Source organism: Denticeps clupeoides, chromosome 6 (assembly GCF_900700375.1).
Source record: "Denticeps clupeoides chromosome 6, fDenClu1.1, whole genome shotgun sequence".
Taxonomy (NCBI): domain Eukaryota; kingdom Metazoa; phylum Chordata; class Actinopteri; order Clupeiformes; family Denticipitidae; genus Denticeps; species Denticeps clupeoides.
In genome coordinates, this window is record NC_041712.1 from 19,637,148 (window position 1) to 19,660,720 (window position 23,573).

At 44.1% G+C, this 23,573-nt stretch overlaps 2 protein-coding genes and 1 non-coding gene across 3 annotated transcripts; 1 reads left to right on the top strand and 2 right to left on the bottom strand.

The window, feature by feature from the left end:
* The first annotated feature begins 662 nt into the window (after window positions 1-662).
* Window positions 663-18,966, top strand: ubl3a (ubiquitin-like 3a). The gene is made up of 5 exons (XM_028984103.1): window positions 663-1,318; window positions 13,655-13,763; window positions 14,977-15,063; window positions 16,504-16,581; window positions 17,185-18,966. The coding sequence occupies exons 1-5, from the start codon at window positions 1,292-1,294 to the stop codon at window positions 17,235-17,237; spliced, it is 354 nt and encodes a 117-aa protein (XP_028839936.1). The 5' UTR covers window positions 663-1,291; the 3' UTR covers window positions 17,238-18,966.
* On the bottom strand, window positions 16,049-16,209 carry LOC114793217 (U1 spliceosomal RNA). Its single transcript, XR_003750216.1, has one exon. It is a non-coding gene; the product is annotated as a U1 spliceosomal RNA (small nuclear RNA).
* Window positions 18,967-21,157: 2,191 nt separating the features above from the next.
* On the bottom strand, window positions 21,158-22,478 carry LOC114792694 (olfactory receptor 10A5-like). Its single transcript, XM_028984045.1, has 2 exons — window positions 22,469-22,478; window positions 21,158-22,346 (listed from the first exon to the last, which is right to left on the bottom strand). The coding sequence occupies exon 2, from the start codon at window positions 22,343-22,345 to the stop codon at window positions 21,371-21,373; it is 975 nt and encodes a 324-aa protein (XP_028839878.1). The 5' UTR covers window position 22,346; window positions 22,469-22,478; the 3' UTR covers window positions 21,158-21,370.
* Between the last annotated feature and the right edge of the window lie 1,095 nt (window positions 22,479-23,573).

A 23,573-nucleotide genomic window follows, 5' to 3' on the forward strand; every position in this document is an offset into this window, starting at 1 on the left:
GAACACATGTGGAGTTATGTACTTAACAAAAAAAGGTGAAATAACAGAAAACATGTTTTATATTCTGCGGTCCAGCTCACCTCAAACCATCTCGACTGGCTTCAGGTCCGGTGACTGTGGAGGCCAGGTCTCCACTTTTTGTTAAGTACATAACTCCACATGTGCTCATTCATAGTTTTGATGCCTTCAGTGAGAATCTACCAACGTAAATGGTCATGAAAATAAAGAAAACACACTGAATGAGAAGGTGTCCAAACTTTTGGCCTGTACCACAGGAATGTTGTTATAGGAATACTCAGTATTCCCTTGAACGTTCCACACAGACCTGATAATATCGGAACGAACGACAATGTTGCAGCAGACAACATTATAATTGGGCCAGAAACGCATTCGTTTTTTTTGCTCCTCACCACGCGTGTGGAAACGCCACCACCTGCCTGAACCGCGGCGGCACGACGGCGACAGGAGTCTCGGCGTCGGGGCCTCCGCTCCCCCGCCCTCCGCCTCGAACCGGAGGAGGCGTGGACGCTCACGCAGCCAGCCGCCATCGAGCTCTTTTTATCCGGCCAGCCATCTACAGTTTCCTCGTTCCGATCTCTCTCTCTCTCTCTCTCTCTCTCTCTCTCTCTCCCTCTCTCTCTCTCTCTCTCTCCCTCTCTCTCTCTCCCTCTCTCTCTCTCTCAGGAGAAGTGCCGCCATGTTTTAGTGAAGCGGGGTGACAGCAGAAAGCGGGAGCGGCGGAAAAAGAGGCGAAAGCAGAGACGGGAATTCGACAGACGACGGGCGCCCGCGGAAAGAAAAGAACGTCCCGTTCGTCCGAAGGCGTTTTTTTTTTTTTTTTTAAATTTCGTCCGGATTTACTGCGAGCCTCGACCCTTCGGATATTTCACCCAAAATCTCGCGTCTCTCCGTCTTTTTTTTTTCATCCTATGGCGTAGGAACCTTTACAGAAATTCCTTTTTGTTCCCCTTTCAACCCCCCGAGGAGATGGGAGGGGGACCTCCCATCCATTACAAATACTTGATCCGAAAGTGTTTCTTTTAAAGAAGAAAAGTTAACGCGAAACAAACTGCGAACAAATGCGCGATAGAAGAACTCGTCCCTGCGCGCCACCTCCGTGTCTTTAGATTAGAAACAGAAGTCGCGCAAAATAATTTTTTTTTATCAATATATATATATATATATAAATTTTCCTTCGTATTAGACATCGGATTATTAAGTGGTTGCGCCGATAAAAAAAAAAAAAACCTTCGTTGTGTGAAGTCGCCCCGTGGAAGGACGTCGCTGCAAGATGACGGCCAGCATCCCGGCGGACACGGTGAGAGTGTGTTTGGTCTGAATAAAAGGGGGTTCATAAAAATTGGGGATTTTTCTTTCTTCTTTTTTTTTTTATGCGTAGAACCGACTGCAGCAGGGGTCGCCGCGGGTCCCTGCTGGAAGTTTTCGGCCGGCTGGCGGATGACAACATCGGGCAGGATCGCTCCGGGTGTCGGGCGATGACGCGAACGCGGTGCCCTTCGTTTTTTTTTTATTTTTTTTTGTAAAATGATTTATTTATTTACATCAATAAACGCAAGGTTTAAAAAAAAAAAAAACAGCCGAATCAGCGGGTACCTGCTCCCTACCCTTTATTTCCCACCCAGTGCCCAGATACACAGTGTTCCCAAAGTGACCTCACAGCAAATCATTTCCCTCTTTTGATTTTTTTATTTTTTTATTTTAACATTTGGACAGACTGGGACCCTGCATCGCCACTTGGTGTGAAATATGGACACGACTGGCCTGGGTCCCCGCCACCGGCCTGGCTATTGTGGAGCCCGGTCGGGGGCCGCAGGGCAGGTTACTTTGAAAGTTGCCCGGCTCCTCTTTGTCGGTTCTTGTGAATGGAGGCCTGGGGCGAGGGAATCGATCGAGAAAAAAACCTGACAACACACAACGAAGTAGAAGCCTTTCGGCGATGCGACTTGCGCGGGTTCCGGGTCCATTTTCGTGCGTCGACTTGAGCGGAGAATGGAGTAGGTGGCACGACTCTTGTGTGGTCTCCAGCTGGGAGGTGTCGTGGTGGGGGCAGGGAGGCCGGACAATGTGACTGTGTGTGGGGGGTGAAGGCGCTCAGCTTCGTGGCTGTCGTCCGAACGGCCGCCGTTTTTAACAGTCAAGAGGGGCCTTTGATCGCTGGAGAGGTGGCCGAGGCGCCATCGCGATCCAGTGGTAACTAGCCGGTGGTCCCGGGGTCGTGCTGTTGTTGTGGCCCGGCCCAGAGCTCAGCTCTGCAGGGGGAAGCGCGAGGCATTGTTGACATTTCGTCATTGTCACAGTTTTCATTTGGTGATTAGTAATGTGGCGGTGCGTGCCAGTGCCTCCAGATCTCGCCACGTTGCCAACACGACAATTAACGGCCAAGGTGACTTCCCGGCGACCTTGCGACTTGGTCCCATCACCTCGACCCTTCTGCACAATTTCCCCAGAGAGAGCACCGCGCTACACACATCCACAGATCTCACCGCGTGTGGAGTTCGGTTTTTAACGAATTGTGCAATCGCTTTTGTCACTTTTCGCAATGCTCGCTTCCTCTTGCTGTTTCACTGCAAAAACATGTCAAACCACAGCAACACGATTTGCAGTGTCATGTAGTAGCAATATCGGTCATTTTAGGGTACAGTCAATCCCCCAAAAAGCCGGTGGAATCCTGCAGGAACTGTGTGGCCTGTGTTTTTCGCATAATTTAAAACTTGTCTCATCATAGCCATTATTGTATATGATGCACAGTTAACATTTTACTTGATTAACGCTGATAACAATTTTAAAATCAATTCTGAATGTCAAAAGCCTTATATATATCACAAATGATAATCTGCAGAAGACACAGGCTCTATTCTCTACCTTTATAAACAGTTGTAACGGACATACTGTTATTACCTGTGTGTAATTACAATGACCAAATCAGTGTTGTGTTCATTCACTGGCATTGGGACGTCTGCAATAATAGTCAATAATTTACTTTTAAATCGGCAAACATTGTAGATAAAATGTCGGTATATATTGCATATATATCACAATGTTAATATCTACGAATGTTTTTTTTACCCTCTTAAAGTAATTTGTGATGGGTCAACATACAAAGTAAAGTAATATTTGGGAGCTGGAAGTTGTGGAGGCCACACCAGACTTCTCCTCAGATGAGAGCTGCTAGGCCGGACTTTGGCACAAATCGGGCGGCGCCTAAAAGAAGGGGAAGCAGAAAAAAGTGCAGTTCCATGTGTTTACAATGGGCTCCGATGATGTCATTCACAGAAAAGAGGGCTTGATGGACGGCAGCCCCCCTGACCTCTCACCCAAATAGAACATCACAGCAGACCACCCTCAAACGCGCCCAGTTCCTGCCAAAGCGGCAGGAAAAGTGAAAGGCGGACGCTTGCCTACCAAACGCTCAATGGCGGGAGCCGGAGTGTTGTCACACGGCGCGTCGGGTTACGGCCCTGGCCTGGAGGGGGTTAAAACCTGAGCGCGGGGGGGGGGTGGTCTGTTGCGGAGAGGAAGTGGCACAGACTCACTCAATAAAGGGGCCTTTCAGCTCAACCGAGGGCAATTTACGGCTGCCGCCGTGAGAGAGTGGCGCACATTTACGAACGCTGAGCTCACTGAAACTGCAGCGGCATCTTAAAAGCTTCCCGTTTTCCGCCATCGCTAGCCCTGTGCATTAGCCGTTTGATCTGACGTGGTCAGTGTCCGGTCGGGTCTCGTCGTCGGGTCCTGTTTGTTGGTTTCAGATGATGGCAGCCCTTTTACATTCACCTTCCGCTGTCTAAACATTGTCATAAATCAATACGCTGCACAACATCGGCCCAACGACCTTAGACGAGTTGAGTTTTAGTCTTCGTATAAATCAGGGCACATTATGTCCGGACTAGACGCTGATTCACGGAATAAGAACGGCGAAACGGCTACAGCTGCCAGTTTAACCCCCGTGGGAGACGTGTGCAAATGATGCAGAACGGACCGGCGGATTTATGGTTATTTGATTTTAACATACTTAAACGAGCGAAGGGGCGGGGACGGGAGGGGGATGGGCCGTCCGGCATGCTGATGAACCCATTACGGTCGAGGGAAATTAACCGTAGAAAGCAATTCGCGAAATGGTGGAGGTGGACGTTTCTGCTTGTACCTTTTTTTTTTTGGCCCTTTAATGAGACGAACACACGGCTACAAGGAATTAGCAGGAAAATAACGGACCACAGCCATCCTGCAAGATCCGGCCGCTGCTGATTGATGGACCCTTTAATATAATGAAGGCTGCCGATATATTGATCGCAGCCTAAGTTCACATGAAGACATGAAGACGGCGTTCTTCTTTCGCCTGCTGGCTCGCACACGTAACCCTGGACCAGCGATCGGTGATTAGCGCCACCGTGCCTTTTCTCTCCCGCCACCGCTTGGCGCCCGCTTCAAAGCTCCGGCGGAATAATGGTGGCCTGAGAATGACGGCGGCCGCCTCCTTGAGGCAGAAAGGAGGGGTGTCCGATCGGGGGGGGGGGGGGATGGGGGGTGTGTTAACGTGAAACATGTGGGAAAAATACATGTAGTTTTCCCCGAACAATGCGACCATTTAAGGGGGAGCCTGCTAAGACAGACACCCCCCCCTCGTGTGTGTGTGTGTGTGTGTGTGTGTGTAGAAGCGTGTTCGACACAGCACCAAAGCATGTGGCCAGTGGCTGCAGGGCATGGGGGGCCGAGAGAGATGATGCATCCTGTGTTGCGTGTTTATGTCTGTAAACGTTGTAGTCTTGCCGTCTCATTTTCTCTTGCCGGGTCCGGCGCTGGGCCGGGTGCGGCGCTTTGTGTTCTGTTCTCTGTGTGTTGGTGCTTGTTAAAGGCTTTGTACAGTAGCTTTGTGTGGACGCTGCTGGGACCACCATGCTCCGGCCGTGATCTCATTTCCCCCGTCGGCGTCTCACACACAGACTCTGTCCTCCGAACCCAGCCCTGGCCCGCTATCACGTGGCCCTCATTCTGGTCGGTTTGCATTAAATTGGTGTGTTTTTTATGACCGTGTATCTTCTCGGATGCCAGCGTGTTGGCATCCTCAGAAAAAAAACGTACCGCCAACCCCCAGGACACAAAGATGGCATTCATGGAGGCTGCGTTCGGCTGAATTTAACCCAAGCCATGCCGAACTCGTGTTTTAACCGATGGAATCATCATCATCATTCAGTGCGCTGACATTCAAGAGACCTTGCGTCGGATTTAAAAAGCCCCCGTCCTCCTCGCCCTTCATTAGCAGCACCGTCTCTCGCCTCCTGAACACCTCGGGGTGGGGCATCCTTCAGGACTGCTGAAAAAGCGTCTGGACGGACTCGAACCTGCCCATCAGCCCTGGCGAATGGCTGCGCAGGCATGGGCCGAAAAGGGAACAGGAACTACCCGAGCAACCACTTTATCACACTCTTCCTCTTTTAAGGGGAAGTGACTACAGTGCAGAGACTGGGAGTGAATCCGGAGTAGCGTTGACTCGTACTGTTTCTAGCTTTAAATGTTGTTTTTGAGAAATTTGAATATTTGGGAGTTATGTTGTGTTATAAATGTAATTTTGTGCGTCTCAAGGTACAATATCATGAACATCTTTTAATTTGTTTTCATAATTTAAAACAACATTTATACTACATTCATTACATGCAAAGGGAAATGTTTATGGTTTAATATTGATGATTATGGCTAACAGCTCAATAAAATCCCCAGTATTGAATTACCCATGGTCCATCCAAAAAAGTTCAAGCGTTAATATTGTTCTTCATGATATTTGATATGTTCCCTGAGGTGCACTAGTAGCTGTTGGTGAAATGATAAAGCTTGTGTCTTCACCAGTCGTGCTTACATTTAAATGTTTTATTTTTTCCCTTAAAGTTAACTCAATTAAATTTGGCGTATAATCGCCTTTAATGCTCTTATGTGCTCCCCAACAGATTCCTAATGTTGTCTCGAGCCTGTTTTGCATAATCCTTCTCTACCAACCTTTCATACTCGACCAGTTTGCTCTGCAGTGGGCGCACGTGGGAATGCGCAGAATCTGAGTACGAGCTGCTCTTCAGAAAAAGCATGTGAAGCACTGAGGCAGGGTAAAGCATAGATTTTCGCCACACATTTAAAACCACCTGCTTAATACTGTGTTGCTGGCCAAAACTGCTCCTAGGTTGTGTGATATTACAGTTTTAGGGGCACAAATTGCTTTATGTCTCAATAAGCATTAAAAAATTTAAGCATTATGGAAATTTAACATTAATACAAGTTCCCCGAGCCTGTCTATGGTCCTGCAGTGGCTAGAAATGGCGATAGGTGTAAAGAGTGACTTCGGCCATTCTGCTTCGACGTTCAGAGAGTGGCAGCTCAGACGGTTGGATCTAGAATTTGCCCACTTATGACATCATAAGGGGAAAGGTTACCTCCCCTTTCTCATGCTCTGTCCAACAAGAGAAAACGTGCAGTTGCTCAGTGATTGGATGTAAAAATAAGAACAAATGTATTTTTTTTTATTCGTTCCATTACTCAAGACTCTGAAGAACCAGTGGGTTCTTTTGTTTTTATCCTTGCACCAAACAGGAAGTGTTGAAAACGTCACTTTTATAGTCCGCTCTCCTCCTCATTAGCATTTAAAGCTACACACACCAAAACGACGCATCCTGGGGAAATCTCATTGTGGGACTGGATCGAAGTGGCTGTAATTGTGTACAGTATTAGAGGACCACTAAGACCGATATTAAAGGCGACCTATTAAGAATTTCAGCAATATGTGCTATAGTATTTACAGCATGTAGCCCTCATCCAAATCGACTTACAATCAGTAGTAACAGGGACAGTCCGACTGGTGACACTTGGGTTAAGTGTCTTGTTCGGGGACACAGTAATTGGGGTTTGAACCTGTTATTTTGTTGTCCCACTTGGCTACTACCACCTCTTGTCCAAATCCACATTAGTCCTGGTCACATATAGGGCTGCAACTAACGATTATTTCAATAATCGATTAATCTGTCGATTATATTTTTGATTAATCGTAGAATCGGTTAAAAAAAAAAAATACAAGAAAAGCATTCATTTCCAACACTTTATTCAAAAACAGAACCAAAATCTTTAGAAAGTGCTGTTATAATAATAATAAAATAAAATAAAAATTGACTAACACAAAAAACCTTTACATCTGCCAAATATAGACTTTTTTTTTAATAAAGTGCCACCTGAGCTGCCAGAACGATAAATAATTTATAAAAAAAATAAAGAACAATACAAATCAGAAAATTTAACAGGATTTGTTTGAATGTCAGAACTTGTTCTCTACACTACACTGCAGATGCACACACACGCAGACACACACATTCACAAACTCTCAAACTGACACACACACACACACACAGCAAAAAATGCTTTTCTAACTTAGTAGTTTTGTCCTGTTTTCAGTCCAAATATCTAAAAAATCTTAAATCAAGATAGATTTACTAGACACATGAAATAGCATAAAAATTTGTCTTGTTTTCTGAAAAAACATCTCAAAATTAAGTGATTGTTTGCTTAAAACAAGCAAAATTATCTGCCAATGGGGTAAGAAAACTAATCTTAATGAGATATAATATTTAACAGAAGTTTTAAGCATCACTTAATTTTCTAATTTTTCTTGTCTAATAATCTTGATTTAAGATTTTTTAGATATTTGGACTGGAAACGAGACAAAATTACTAGGTAAGAAAAGCATTTTTGCAGTGTAGCTATACATGACAACAGATTGAAAAATGAATGGTCCAAAAAAGGCTAGTGAATAAAAACATGTCTTTAGTCTTTTAATGCAAAGTAACTATAGCACCCCTGCTTTACTACTGTTATTAACGTGCTAACGCTAACTTGTCATGCTTGTCAAGCTGGATGACGGGTAAACATTTACATTTACAGCATTTATCAGACGCCCTTATCCAGAGCGACTTAGAATCAGTAGTTACAGGGACAGTCCCCCTGGAGCAACTTAGGGTTAAGTGTCCTGCTCAGGGACACAATAGGCGAGTGTGTTACTACCACTAGGCTATTTTTTTACAGCCACATGAATTTTAAGAGTAGCATTGGTGGCCTAGCAGTTAAGGAAGTGGCCCTGTAATCAGAAGGTTGCCGGTTCGAATCCCGAGCCACCAAGGTGCCACTGAGCAAAGCACCGTCCCGACACACTGCTCCCTGGGCGCCTGTCATGGCTGCCCACTACTCACTAAAGGTGATGGTTAAACGCAGAGGACAATTTTCATTGTGTGCACCATGTGCTGTGCTGCAGTGTTTCACAATGACAATCACTTCACTTACACACATGACGCACTCCGCTCTTATTTATTTCAATTTGAACATGAATCTTCACGATGGTCAGTGTGAAGATTCATGATGCGCATGCATGTATTCACATACACTTTGAGAAATCAATCTTCATCATGGAGACTTGGAGAGCGAGGAGGTTTTGAGATCTTATCTGAATGCTTCCTGCACCCCTTCCCCCTCCTCCATCTGTCTGGAACTGGCAAGGAGAAGAAAACCCACCGAAGGCAACTGCGGGATAAGCACGGAATCAATGAAAGCACATGAAGGCAATCTCACCACTCTTATCCTGTGGCGCAAATAAAAGGCTTCAGTCCCTTATCAGACATGGTGTATGCCTGGGAGAGAACAGGAGTTATATTGGAGCATGCCAAAACTGGATATTTAGATACTTTAATATTATAATTAAAATGATTACAATATAAAAAATGAGCCTGTCTGTATTTTGAATGAATAGCGCTTCAGTGTTTCAACATCAGATAGCGATCACTGGTAGGACCTTGCTCGATAAACATCTATTCAAACAACACCGATCTCTTCAACTCCTGCACTTGATTCAAGCTGCTGGAGGCCTATGCAAGACTCCGTCATCTCCCTCTTTTCCCTACTTTTCACTCCTCTTCAACACATTCCCTCCCCCGTCTCCTGCCTCCAAACGTGTGATCTGCTATTCAGACCCCCATCTCACAAATGTAATTATGCAATTATCTTTCTCTTCCCCAGCAAAATTATTTAATGGGAAGTAAAAGGCCTGACGCACGACTGCGGGTCCGTCACATGCTGATGAATGGCTTCCGCGAATGACCTTATTGGGGCCAAGCGCAGGCTGGCCTCGCACCCTGAAAAGACGCCTTTGTGCAGCGCGGTGGCGTATCACTGCGGGTCAGGGGATGTCAGTTGGTTCGAGCTGTCGATAACGCGCTGATCCCGCATCTCTGATCCTCCTGCTGCCAGCCTGAACAGCGATAATAACCGGCCAGACGGGACACATGGCTTAAGCAGATCATTAGGGTTAAGCTGTTTGCTTGATGCAGCCTATATGTGTGCATTTCTTGGAATGTAGTGTCTCCAAGGAAAGGCCGTGGTTTTGGCTCATGATATATCTTGAGATGGTATCTCGCCGCTAGGTTCTGCAAGTTGCTTGTTGACTCGGTTTTGGCCTTCGGCGTCACTTTCCTCACGCCTGTTCCTGTACTGCGAGCTGCTGCGAGCTCGGTTACTGAACAGGTTCGACTTGCAGTCAGTTTACAGCTTTACAGCTCTCGGGTAGTTTCGGGAACTTCTGTAAAGTCATGCTGACACCAGCCCTCGAACAGGAAGAAACGCCGCAGAGTGTGATCAAAGTGCGGGCCTGTTGAGTCTTGAGACGTGTGAGTGCTGGCAGGTGCCAAATGGGTAATACCTGTCTGTGACACAGAAAGAAAGAAAGAAAGAAAACTAGTTTCCCATTGTTCCTGATTTAATAGCTACGGAGCTGCCAGTGCAACATGGCACGATTTCCTTTAAGATTTTTGCAATCAAAATGGCAGATTTTGTGACGTGTTTGCTCAAAATTTGTAATAAATTTTGCAATTTCTTTCCTTGGTAAAACCCATCCAAGGTCTACATAATACCTATTAAGACACTAAATGAGTGAGAGATGAACAACATTGCCAGGCAGTCAGATATATCATGCAAATCATATGCCATGCTCCCTTGCTCAACCCGTACCCCGATCATAAAATAGAAAAAAAAAAAAACGTAGGTATCGACACAGTCTGAGGATTTTGCATATGTGTTTTAATTTGGTTTTGGCTTCTGGAACTCCATGGACACGAGCAGCAAAATATTATTCTTGATTCATGAAGTAACTACTGTGGAAGTAAATACTGTGGAAAGGGTGAGCCTTGCATTAGACCTTGGGGTTGGATGTTATGTCCTAAAAATAATTCCCCTTAGGGGTTGGATGTTATGTCCTAAAAATAATTCCCCTTATCAATACTCATCACATTCTTATTTACGTGACTATAATGTTGTGATAATGACTATGGATCATGTGACCCAGAGACTTAAAACTTTTTTATATAGATTTTTTTATAACAGTTGTTGCAATACTCAAATTGATGAAGATGGGGTGGTAGTGGCCTAGTGGGTAACACACTCGCCTATGAACCAGAAGACCCAGGTTCAAATCCCACTTACTACCATTGTGTCCCTGAGCAAGACACTTAACCCTTAGTTGCTCCAGGGCGGGACTGTTCCTGTAACTACTGATTGTAAGGGCATCTGATAAATGCTGTAAATGTAAAAGACTGGAATGTTCATGAATAAATCGCCCAGGTAAAAATGAGAACATATACTGCAGGATGGAAAATAAACTTGCAATCCATCCATTAATATTCATTATTCTATATACATAATCTTACTCTCCTGTATCTTGTTGAGACGACCTGTTAATAATTATGTGTTCTCAACAGAAATTTCTGTCAAAACAATAATACTAGTAAAATAGTAAATCATTGTAATAGGATACAGCATTTGTATGAAATAATAGTCATTTAAAAACCATGAGTTGGATTGACTTATTTACTGGCTCCAGGTTACTTTTTCCGAAAGTTACTGAACAGCAAACTGACAGGCCTCCATTTGTTGGATCTTAAATCGCCTTCAGCTTTCCTCCGGGGTTTCCGGGTGGGTGGGAGTGTGTGAGTCTGACAATAGCCATAGCAAGTAGTACGACAGGGAAATATTGCCAGCTCCTGTGCTTATTTCTCTTGACTTCAGCATTTCCATGAGCCGTATGTCAACGCACCGCACGTCGACTGACTTCCACCCTCTGTGCTTTGGCAGCTGGAAATAAATTCGAACTTTGATGTTGACCTTGATGTGACTCAGGTGGACAGAGTCGGAGAGACAGCGCTTCGCTGCAGGAAACCCGCGGATTTTGGCCACAATCTGCTCATTTCCTTTCTCTAGACCGATGTGCTGGACGTACTTAAAGAAATCCATGCCCGGGGCAGGGCTTCCGATACTGCTTCTGTTCATGTACTGTTGCTGCTGTTGCATAAGTAAATACAACTCTCTCTCTTTCTGTGTGTGCGTGTGTGTGTGTGTGTGTGTGTGTGGCCTATTGCATAAATGTCAAATAAATGTCATTCCCTGAACCATCTGGCTGGCAGTCAGCTACCCTGAAATGTGCAAAGCCAGTAAGCAGGAGGCAAATTCCCCAACAGTTAACACTTGTGGATGCCGTTCATGTTATTTGTGTCAAGACCTCCCTTACTTCACCTTCCGCCGACCTTTAACGTTTGAAGACCCCCTCATATGGCCATTTCACGTCTTTGTTCCACTTAGTTAATGGATGATAAAGGTGGTGAGTGAATGGTGCTTTCTCGACACCGGTTCTGGGGTGGCGCTAGTGTTCTCAGCGCCATTTCCTCTCAGAAGGCAGATAGAACTTAATAGTGTTCTTGTTACTGTTTTTCGAACATGTCAACCTGTGTTCTGGTCATATTATTTATTCGTATGTGTACTGCTGAATAGTCCTACTATTCCAGAAATTCCAATGATAGTGTGATTTCATGCTCATGCATCAGTTGATTCTTCTTCTTTTTTTTTTTTATACAATGCCTAGCTTGTATTTTTTTTTGTTAATCGTTTGGAAATGAAAATCGTGTTTGTATGGAGAGATCCCCTCCATCCCCAGGTCCTAACCTGTTTGTTTCCGTCCCCCTGCTTGTAATGATTCCCCCGTCCTGGTGGCCACACTGGATTCCACCTCTGCCTTTTCAAGTCCGCTGTGGGTTAATTAACCGGCGGTGCTGTTTCGTAAGGTGTGCTGCCCGTGGGAAGGACTTCTGAAGCACTTACTCACTGTTTACACGCAGAGTAGCCCCTGAAGAGAAAGCCCTCGCCTTTGCATATTATGTCACATCCACCAAACCCCCCATATAATGACATCAGTCCCCGTTTGCCACTTGGCAAGTGATGTGGCGTACAGTAGGCGCTTCCCAGGACGAAAGCGTAGTCACGTGTTCATGCGTCACCCTTCTCGCCACCCGACAGTGCAGCAGAACGACTGACTGAATGGGTTCCCGTCGCTCGTCAGCATTCGCTTGGTGCGGAACTGTGTTCAGGCCTGCATGTCCAACGGGGGGAAAAAAAAAACGCCAAAGAGGGAGAATGCAGAAGGACGTGAAAGGAGAAAAAAAAATGCCTGTAGGTAACATCAATTCCCCACCGAGCAATGGCTCCCACTAGACACGTCGCCATGGCAACAGCGGGGCGTTCCACAAGCCTCCTACGGTTGCAGTGATGCGATGTTTCCCTCCTGCACAAGAACCTCATTATGCAAAAACGAAAATCTGCACGGTAGCGGCCGACCCGCACCGACGGACAGCTGCATGGCTCCGAAGCAGCAGGCAGGTTCCGGGGAGGCGGGCGGCTGATGACATCAGCGCGATGCAGGCGGCGTGTTTAAAGCACAACGCGTCCGGACGCCCACAGAGCGAAGCGTGGCAGACGCGGCAAGGTTGCGGATCGGTCGTGATCGCTGCCTGTAACATGCTGGTGGGGTCACGGACGCACAGAGTTCCCACAAGAGCAGCAGCTATTTGCCAGGTTCCGCTCAGAACGGCCGCTCTGATCTGCGTAGCGCTTTGACATTCGTGACCCCCGCATATCGAACATGGGACGGCTTTGCGTCCCCGGGTCTGGGTGGAATGTGGCAGAATAAGCAGGTGGTGTTTGGTGTTCTGGTTAATTCTGTGCGAGCGCCCCGGTACAGTGTGTTGTGAGTATTTGAGCTTTCGCCCCAGCTCCAGTCTCTAATCTGATTTGATAAAGTGCTTAGGAGGATCTCTGTTGCAATCCACTGGTGTTAGTTCTGTTACATCACCCCAGACGGCTGTGTGTGTGTGTGCTTTTGTGTGTGTTGCTCGGGGGGTAGGCGAGATATACCGGACATGGGGGAACACTGGCACACTGACACACGTGCATCTGCCATGCACCGTATACACACACACACACACACACACACACTAGACCTAACATTCTTCTAATTGTATCAGTGCGTTAGATGTTAGCATCATTCTTAATGCTTTGCAGCTTATTTAGGCACAATCCCGACATTGTGTATACGAATATTTAAATACAGCCTGCAAACCAAACAAATAATTGAGATTCAGAGCAAAGGACATCATGCGGACCAGATTTTGTGATCGTGCCTCGGCCAGGTTGCTAATGGCCAATGAAAGGCTTGGTGTGGCGTGGAATAGGAACGGGCCCAGTGCTCGTTTTTTTTTTTTTTTTCTAACAGACTGACCTTTTGTGTGTGTTCCAGATCAACTTGAGGCTCATTTTGGTGAGCGGAAAAACAAAAGAGTTCCTGTTCTCACCCAATGACTCTGCAGCGGACATCGCCAAGCATGTGTATGACAACTGGCCAATGGGTGAGCAGCAACGTGTACATTATTACACATACAGGCCACATAAAGTTGGAACTTGGTGTGCTTTTAGAACAGAAACATATACATTCATAAAAACCCCCAGAAATATCAATTAATAAGATATTAATGTACAGACTATACCATACCACTGAGATCAGTATAATAAAATGACAGCTGCCACAGATTGACCTCAACAACAATTTTATTCTGTTGTTGTTTTTGACCTTGGAGGCTAAAGATTTCAGATTTGTTTTGCTGATCTGGTGCAGCGCCGGCTTGGTTAATTTTTAGTCGGCTCTAAAGCTGAGTTTGTCACAAGATAAGCCTCATAATCCTGCGCCAGGATATAAACCTCATCCCACTATCATGCACACGAGGGAAGGAATTTATTTCCAGTCCTTGGTGTGATGAACCAGTGGTAGTGGAGTTACTGAAGCAGTTGGCTCCACAGATGCGTTAGAAGGAAGCACCTGTCTGGACAGTACAGGGAGAGTTTGCTGAAACCATCTCACCATTTTTACTGCTACTTCTTCCCATTAATGTGGAAATGGGACCACGCTGACCCGTTCATCTATCCCCTCCGAGCGAAAAATCGCCTTTATAGGGACATAAAGGATGAGACGGAAGTACTGAATAAAGATACTGCATGACTGGGCCGGCCTGAGTGGCTAACTTGCAAATACCTACAACACTGATGTGGCGGCCCGTGAAATATAAGTCGTATAGAGCGACTCGTGGGATTTTCACACTCATTGAATTCGGCCAGGTGGGAATACACACGACACCCGGTACTCCACTGGCAGGGATGGAATGAATGTCTCCAAGGTCTACAGGCGTGTACGTGACCCCAACATCTGCTGCCGTCACTGTTCAGCAGACTTTTACAGCTCTGGTGTGAGTTTAACTTTTTAGTAAAAACACAGAGCAATGCAATTTTTTATGTACATTTCTTTCTGAATAGTCCTTTTGACTAGGATCAAAGTACCAAATTACGTAACGTTGTTATTATGTTTTTATTACAATCTTTATTACTTTATATCCTATAATGAAATTTAAAATAGCAGCATCATGAGCACCATAGATGTCATATTTCCTTTTCTTTGCAGGTTATAGAAGAATTAAGATAATGCTATTTTATCAGGCTTCTAAGTAGAACGACTGGGTGGATGTGTGAGGTCGTGGAGACGTGATGGAGTAGTAATGATTTTTTTTTCAGACTGGGAGGAGGAACAGGTCAGTAGTCCCAGTATCCTGAGGCTCATCTACCAGGGTCGTTTCCTGCACGGCAACGTGACATTAGGAGGTGAGGCTCCCGAATCCACTCTTCCTCCACAATCCTCCTGCTCTTCTTTCAGGCCTTTTACTCTCCTGCCTGTCAGACGAGTGTGAACGACAACTAAGTCCACCCAGACTCACGGTCTACGGCATTCGTAGACCAGTGGACTGGGAGGGTGTTTTTTTTTCCGCAGATGAAAGATGTTTGAACGGCGTTTTATTTTCATTTGTATAAATAGATAGAGTGAAAGGACTAAGTGGGACTCTTCCCAGAGGAGGACGACAGGCTCGGTGTGAGCACTTCTGAGGTGTTTCCATGGCAGCCAGGAGCAGATGAACAGTTACTCCTCAGTCTCGCACACAGACCTGCTTTTTAGAAGCAGGGGGAGGAGAGAGGAAGTGGTTTGGGCCAGAGAAGGGGAGCGCCCATGTTTTTGTTCGGCTGTTCCTCAGACAGTGGCTAGGTGGGGAGAGAAAGGAACAGAAGGGAAGGTCAGCGTGGAAGGTACCTGCTGGCTGTTACGGAATGAAGAGAACGAGCGAGAAAGAGAACGGGAAGGAGAGGGGAGCAGCGGAAGTCTTCCGCTGGAAACAGATGGATATCTGTCCACCCAGATTCCAGATGGCACCTGGGTTTATGACGTGAGCAGAATTAAGCTGACAGAGTTTTTCCTGGAAAAAGCCATGTACCGGTCTGCCTACTTTCTTATTCATTCTGTTAAGGCCGGTAATCATTAACTACATCTAAAGGATTACCTTCCAGAAATAATACACATTTGTAATATAATATATATTATAATATTTATAATATAAATTATAATTTAAAGCATAATAATTTAAAAGTGCATCATAGCACACGGTGACACAGTGAAATGTGTCCTCTGCTTTTAACCCATCACCCTTGGTGAGCAGTGGGCACCTCAGTGGCACCATGGCGGCTCGGGATTCGAACCGGCAACCTTCTGATTTCGGGGCCGCTTCCTTACCCTCTAGGCCACCACTGCCCCAAAAATCAGGGGAGAGCACGAACGTAGTCCCCCACTAGCAGATATTATAGAGTCGAGATTCCCACATTTGGAGAATTTGCAGGGGTCAGCACAGCCAGAGTGCAATGGCTGAGCCTCACCCTGGGTGAACCACCTTCTTGATCACGGTATCTCCCCTGCCAGGTTCTGGCTCGAGATGTTGGTGTTCATGACACCCACCGATACCATCTGGAGCCGGGAGCAGCAGACTGTTGATGGTGGAGCAGAATACTGTGCCTCGTGCGCTCTGTCAGTTTTCATTTATGGACCCTAATTGGATTTTAATACCTGGTTAATGTGCTGTTTCATTACCTGCTGCAGATATGTTCCGTTAGGGTTTTTCTTGGAGGGGAAAAAAAAGTCCCTGAAAGGGGCGTGATTGATGGCTCCTTGAAGCCGTTCTGTTCAACCAAGGCCCATTGACTCTTTTCTCTGCCCCACAGCATTAAAGCTGCCCCTCGGAAAAACCACAGTGATGCATCTAGTTGCCAGAGAGACGTTGCCTGAGCCAAATTCCCAAGGTAACCATTTTTTAATTTCGTGCTTTTCTTGGGCAAATTCACACGCTCCCCCCCGTACTGCGGGCAACGCTGCATGCTGTGAGTGCTGTTTTTTTTATGCCCCATTATTCATCAGTTTAGACAGCCACAGTTCATATCTGGGTGTATGCAAATCTGGCATTGAGCTTTCAAAAATCTGATTAATATGAAAATATATAATAATATTATATAAAAATATTATTAAAAGAGTCATTTCCTTTTGCAATTAAATACCTTCATATTGAAGTGTGATATCCATGTGGGTGTAAGTGACATTTTGCCAGGTTTACAGGAGAGCAAAAAATGACAATATTTTGCCATTGTGTGTTGATTTTTAACACATGGCTGACAGTATTTATAGTGAACAACAATTTATATATATAAACAACAATTGTATGTGTGTGTGTGTGTGTGTGTGTATATATATATATATATATAAATGAGAATCTAACTTTTGGAATGACATTCTTAAAACAAATGCACTAGTATTTATCACTGCCAGTTTTTATATTGACAAAGCAAGTGTCCTTTATGTTTCCTTGCGGCTCCGGGTCCTAACTGCCAATGTCTCTATCTCTCTCCCAGGTCAGAGAAATCGCGAGAAGACCGGAGAAAGCAACTGCTGTGTCATTCTGTAAATATTTCCCTCTGTCCCCAACCAAGCAGGATGTCTCCATTGTTTGTCTCCCATGCTGCTGAAGCACACAAACACACACTATCTCGCTGACACAAACACACACACAGACACATACAGGGCCAGGAGAACAGGATACTACAGGGGAGCTGGACGAATAGAGCGAATGCAGCAGGCCTAGGCTGAAGAACCCCTGTGGAATATGAGCTGCTTCGTCGTAGCCTTTTCAGTCCGAGTTTTAGCACCACTGGTGTTCGGCCAACCTACCCCTGAACTCGTAATCCCACCCCACCAAACTCAAACACGCTCACTCCCCCTCAGATCAAACTGATCACCACACAGCACCAACCAGGCAGACGGCAGAGTGAATTTGCACATAGAGGAGACAGATTCTTTTCTTTCTCGGCCTTTTATTGCACATAATAAATGATGATTCTTCCGAGGCGAGGTTCCTCTCCCACGTACGGGGGCTCGACGTCGACAGCCGCTGAAGGGATCCGACAGGGCAGTGGCGTATTCCTAACGTTGTAGATGCGCCTACCTGCTTTCCTGATAGGTCGCCCGCATTCAGACTTCAGCTGAGATTCTGCATAAGCACGCTGCTCGACCCTCGGACACGAGCAGAAACCTAACCACTGAAATAACCAACACTCGTAACCAACATCTTGCAGCGCAGCAGACCAAGCATTGATGTGCCTGATCAATAGTTTAATGAATCTGGTGGATGCTTTGTAATATTTTCCTTATGTTACGTTGTGTGTGCATTTTCACATGTACTTTATGTGGGTGTGATTCCAAATACTCGTAGTGCAATTCCAAGACCCGGTGCAGAACTACGTAGATCTTCCTCCAGCCTCACGTGGAAATGTAATGGTTAAAATAAAAAAGGGCGCAGGCTGCTGTTCTGCAGCAGCACCTGTGGCTGCATTCTGACAGCCCACGCGTTCGTATTGACCAAGCAGTGTTGTCCGCCTTCACCAGGCTGCTTTTAATTGCTCTGCATAGGGGAATTACTAGTTTGTCTTCAATTAAGTGATAATAATGCTTTCTTTTAAATATTTTTGTGGTGGAAACAGGAACTTTCAATTTAAACCAGAAGGTAAATTTGGAATGAAGTGTGTTTTTATTTCCTTTTCTCTCTCTTTCTGTCTTTCTCTCTGTCTTTCTTTTATTTGTCTCCATGTAATGAAATCAGTTTGCACACTGAAGCATGTGCTTTCATCTAAACCTGTAAAAAGAGTTTTTTCTTTTGATATTTTTCCAGTGGGAATTCTATTTCGAGTTTAAACATGTGTAGAATATATTTAATATGATTCCTATATAGAACATGACAATAGATCTTATTGGTATATATATATAGGTGTTTAGTGTATGATTGTCAATATTAGTTCATTAGCTGTTGGAGCTGTCACTTGCTGACAATGTCTTGTACTTACAGCGACAAAACCTAATAATTAACAAATTATCGTACTGTTTTATTCTTTTTTTCTGTATTTCGTTTTTTTTTCAACTGTTGGTAATATAATGATCATTTTCTCCTGTGGTTTTTGCTTTAATGAAATGCTTTATAATACAATGCTAGATCTTCAGAGTATTGTTCATATTGATCAAGGTTTAAGACTGTACAGAGCAAAATGTTTTCAAAACGATTGTAAATAGAACTAATGCTTTCCTCTTCCAACTACAAATGCAGAACCTCTATAAACAAAATAAAAGATGCTATTTCAAAACCAGGTCCTGAATGTTCAATTAACACTGTATTATTCTGTGTTACTCAGGAACTACATTTAATTAATGAGGAGTGTTGCATTATGGGATTATTAGCATGGCACCAGGGGTTTTTCAATACGAGTGCAAGTTGTTGTTTATCAAGTGTAAGGTGATGTTAAGACAATCATTTTGTTTCATTTATGGGAACACTGACTTCCCTTCACGCGTAGGGCTCCCTAATTCCTGCTTCCTTTTTCTAAATGAATCTTCCACTGCTCAAAGGGAACTGGTGACTCTCCTTCTTACAATGACTGAATGGTACTCTCGAATCATTTATAATATGATTCATTAAAGAATAAAAAGTGAGTCCGGAACAGAATAAAAATAGCTGGTGAAATGAATTCTGATATTCTAATGGTAAAAACATGTTATTGCATGAATACTTATTAACTATTTAAATAACCAATGGGAGCCTAGCTGTATATAAATTGATTTACATTGACACACTGAGGGCTGAAAATAGACAATGCTTACTTCAGCTGCAGGTCAGCAGCTTCGCCTCCGGCGCTGCACATCAGCCTCTGCAATCATGAAGTTTTCACATCATGAAACCAGGGGTATGAATCGGTTTCACATTTGATGAGACATTTGACTTCAACAAATCAGCGCTGTCCATTCTGTCAAGGTGCAGGTTGGATATTTGGAAGGACAGTGTGCTTTACTCAAGGTTTGCACATGGGTGGCATGGGCGCCCTGATGCTGGAGATGTCAACCGAAGAAGCGATGGGCCGGTCTGAGAAATGTGCAGTATTCATTTTGGACTTCACGGTCACCACTGAGCATCAGCACGTTCTGTAGCGCAGAACTGCAGAACCGTGGATTCATCCAGCTGGACCTCGGTGTTACTCGGCCATGCCAGTCAGGGTTTGCGTGACTCAAGCCTCTCGTGGGTTGTGTTCTGGTTCAGTTTCTGCCTGCCATGGTGCCATTTCACAGTTTATTACTTGATTTATTTGGGATTGGAGTACTGATCCATTTGTAGAATATGCAGGGTTCATTACAACCTGGTTATGGAATTTGAAAAGAGAATTTTCCAGGCCTTGAAAAGTTTTGGAATACTAAATAAACATATAAAGTTAGGGAAAAGTCATGAAAATCTGACTGACACATGAAAGTATAACGATGTCCATAGTTCCCTAAGACTGTACGTTTTTCTATGTTCACAGCTACAATGTTTAAAACTGGAGCAAGTCTACAGTATCTTTGCTGCCTTTACGTATTTAACCACATAAGCCACATGTCTAATTTTAAAAGTCATGTAAATTACAGCTGCTGATCTCCTTTACTCGGGATGCATGAACTTGGAGGAAGAAACACTGTCATTTAAGTTAAGCTTTTCAGGGTTGTCATAAGTCTAGTTTAACAATTTGATTTCTTTGTGATTTTCTTTTCACATTTGCACAGAAATGTCAGAGTTTCAACATATGGTCATGAACTTTTGCCTTAGAGTCATGGTAAAAGTAATGGAAATTATTTTGTAAAAATGTGTAAGAACCCAGAAAATGGTGAAATGTCAGCAGGATTGAACTGACATGAACCAGTTTGGACTATTTCACTTGAAACAGCAGCATTAGGGAAACTGAAAGTTAACCATACAGAGTCACATATTTCCTAAATGCTCTAATCCAGGTCATGTAGAGAACAAGCCTTGTCATTAGATAATGTCATCATTTTAAATGCAGTTTTACATCTACATGGATGGCCAGATAAGTGGGTGTTGTTCAGGAACAGATGGCACTCTGATGGTTAAAGATGGTTCACTGCTTGGTGGGGATGCCAGTGAACCCCTTCAGCAGGATAATGCACCCCGCCATAAACTGTTTCAAGCATTTTATCAGGTTGTGCCAAGCTGGAGTCAGGCGTGGTTTGACTCTGAATAGTTTTGTCAAGCTGATTCAGTGTCTTCGGTACCAGCCTCACGCAGACATTTAGCGTCTTTCTTGGTGCCTTGGCACCCTCTATGGGTCCAAACAGGTTCACATGCGTCCATCATGAATGAACATATATATATGAATATATTTAACATTTAACAGTTTTCCAACAATACAGCCTTACATCAGTACAAAATCAGTCCAGTCTTTATTTATTGGAAGATACATTTTTTTGTATTATTACAAATTATTATTATTATAATTTTTTATTCTACTCTCCACAATGTCTTAGAAAAAAACTTTTCTTGTTGTTATCTCCTTGAGATTTTGTGGACTTGCACATGAAATATCACTGCATTCATTACATTAGATAACATTTTTTTTAATGAAGAATCTTCACGTCATCTGCAACATGTGGTAAAATGTCTAATTACAGATTATATATAATAACCACTTCCATATATACACGTTGATATTTTGAAGATAAAATCATACATCATCTTACAGTGGTCACAAGTGAAACCTTTGGACCAAACTTGACAATTCGAACCCACCGGGCCAGAGCCTCTTTAATCTCCTTAGCTCTGAAGCAGTAAATGAACGGGTTGATGAATGGAGGGAAAACGCTGTAAAGGAGGATGAGGGCGATGCGTAGGTCTGGGGTGATCACCACACCCACCACATTGGTGATATAAACGCTGCAGCGTGGAAAGTAATAGAGAGCAATGATGCAGAGTTGCGTGCTGCAAGTTGTGAAGGCCTTCCATCGTCCCTGTGAAGTCACAATCCTCATCACCGAGAAAATAATGCTGCCATAGGAAAAGATGATAAAGGCCAAGGGCACAAGAAGCACTATCATAGCATTCACAAAAGCCACAAGATATTGATATTTGATGTTTGCACATGCAAGTTTAGATATAGAGTTATGGTCGCAGTAACACTGAATGATCCGATTGGGTCCACAGTATGGAAATTCATAGGCATGAACGATGCTGATGGTGGGAGTGATAAAGGAGGTGATCCAGCAGGTAACGTTGATAATAATCACATTTCGACTTGTCATCAGTACAGGGTACCTCAGAGGATTGCAGATGGCAATGTAACGGTCCAGGGCCATGATCATCATGATGAAAGAGTTTAGAGAACCAAAGTAGTGAATCAGCAGCATTTGAATGAGACACACATCGAAAGGTACAACTTCATCATTGAACCAATACCTCGCTATTATTTTGGGCAGAGCCGTTGTGCTGAAGCCCATATCGGAAAGGGCGAGGCTCACCATGATGCCGTACATGGGCTTTTGGAGGCTGCGCTCATGCGCAAACAATATCACTAAAAGGGAGTTTCCTGCCATGGTAATTACATAGATGAAAAAGAACGCGCAGGAGACAAGGCCGTAGTATTCAGGGGGGAGTTCAGGGAAGCCCACCAGGATGAACTCTTTGATTGTTGTCCAGTTTTCCTGTAACATTCTGAAAAACATGAAAACACAAACTCTTTGGCAACACTAAAAACCAAATATTTTTATATGAAAGGCCAGTGTTACATATTCCAACAATGACATTAATAATCATATTAATAACACATGCAATACCTGCTTAGGGTTGTATTTAGAATGAAAGAGTGCTCAAGCATTCAAGCAACTTGGTTTATATAGCCTACATTTCAAGGGCATGTAAATTGGGAGGCGTGTAAAAAAAGGTTTATTGGCTGGTGTAATTAGTGATGTAATTAGTAAGAGACAGTATGGAGGGAGGAGTGCAAGTGTATGGTTCATTGTTGCAGGTCAGTTTAATGTGGCACCACTGCTGTCATTTATAATTACAGCATTTGTCCCCCACTCCAAAAACCAAATCGTTCTGGGTATCATGCAACCCCAGTTCCAAAAATCTTACAAACAGAATGCAATGATTTGCAACTTCAAGGAAACCCATATTTTATTCATTGAGACAATTTACTATTTCATGAAAAATATTGATGTCATCTCTAAAAAGTTGGGTCAAGTGATACGTTGGGTCACAAAATACATTCCGTGCCACAAACAATTTACATTACAAATTGTCACTTTAATCACAAAAATCAAAACCAGTGATTCACATAATCTTCTGTAATATATAGTTTTTTTTAGTATACATTAAGCTAGTATACAAAAAGTTTTTTATGGCTGTTTTGGAACTGTATTCTTTTCAGTAACATCTTGTTACTTGCGGGGACGGACGACCCAAGAGCAAGCATCACACACAACTTAAATTTAATTAAGCAAAGAGATAAAGATACAAACAACACCAAATCCTTAAGTGATGTGGGGTGGCGCGGGACGTTGCTGGGGCTGGATGGGGTGGACAGATGAAGGTGAGCTGAGCAAAGACGATGATTGTCCTAAACTTGGCATTACGGAAACAAATCCTCACTAACTTTATGAATCCTATCTTATCTTCGTTTAGAAGACCATATGACCTTCATGTAGGAGACGGTTACCTTTGCATTGAGCACAGCTGCTTTGAAATCATGCCACGTCATGGCGCCTGTAGTCCACCAGGCGGCGCCACATCCTCATCTGTTTCCGACTGAGACGTAATCTGGACCTGGTCAGACGCCTGGGATGCACCATGCTTTGGTGTGCTGTTTCTGTGCATTGTTATGTTTAAGTGCAACAAAGGCATGTTTGTGCATTGTGCTTTACTTTTTTGTATATGCAT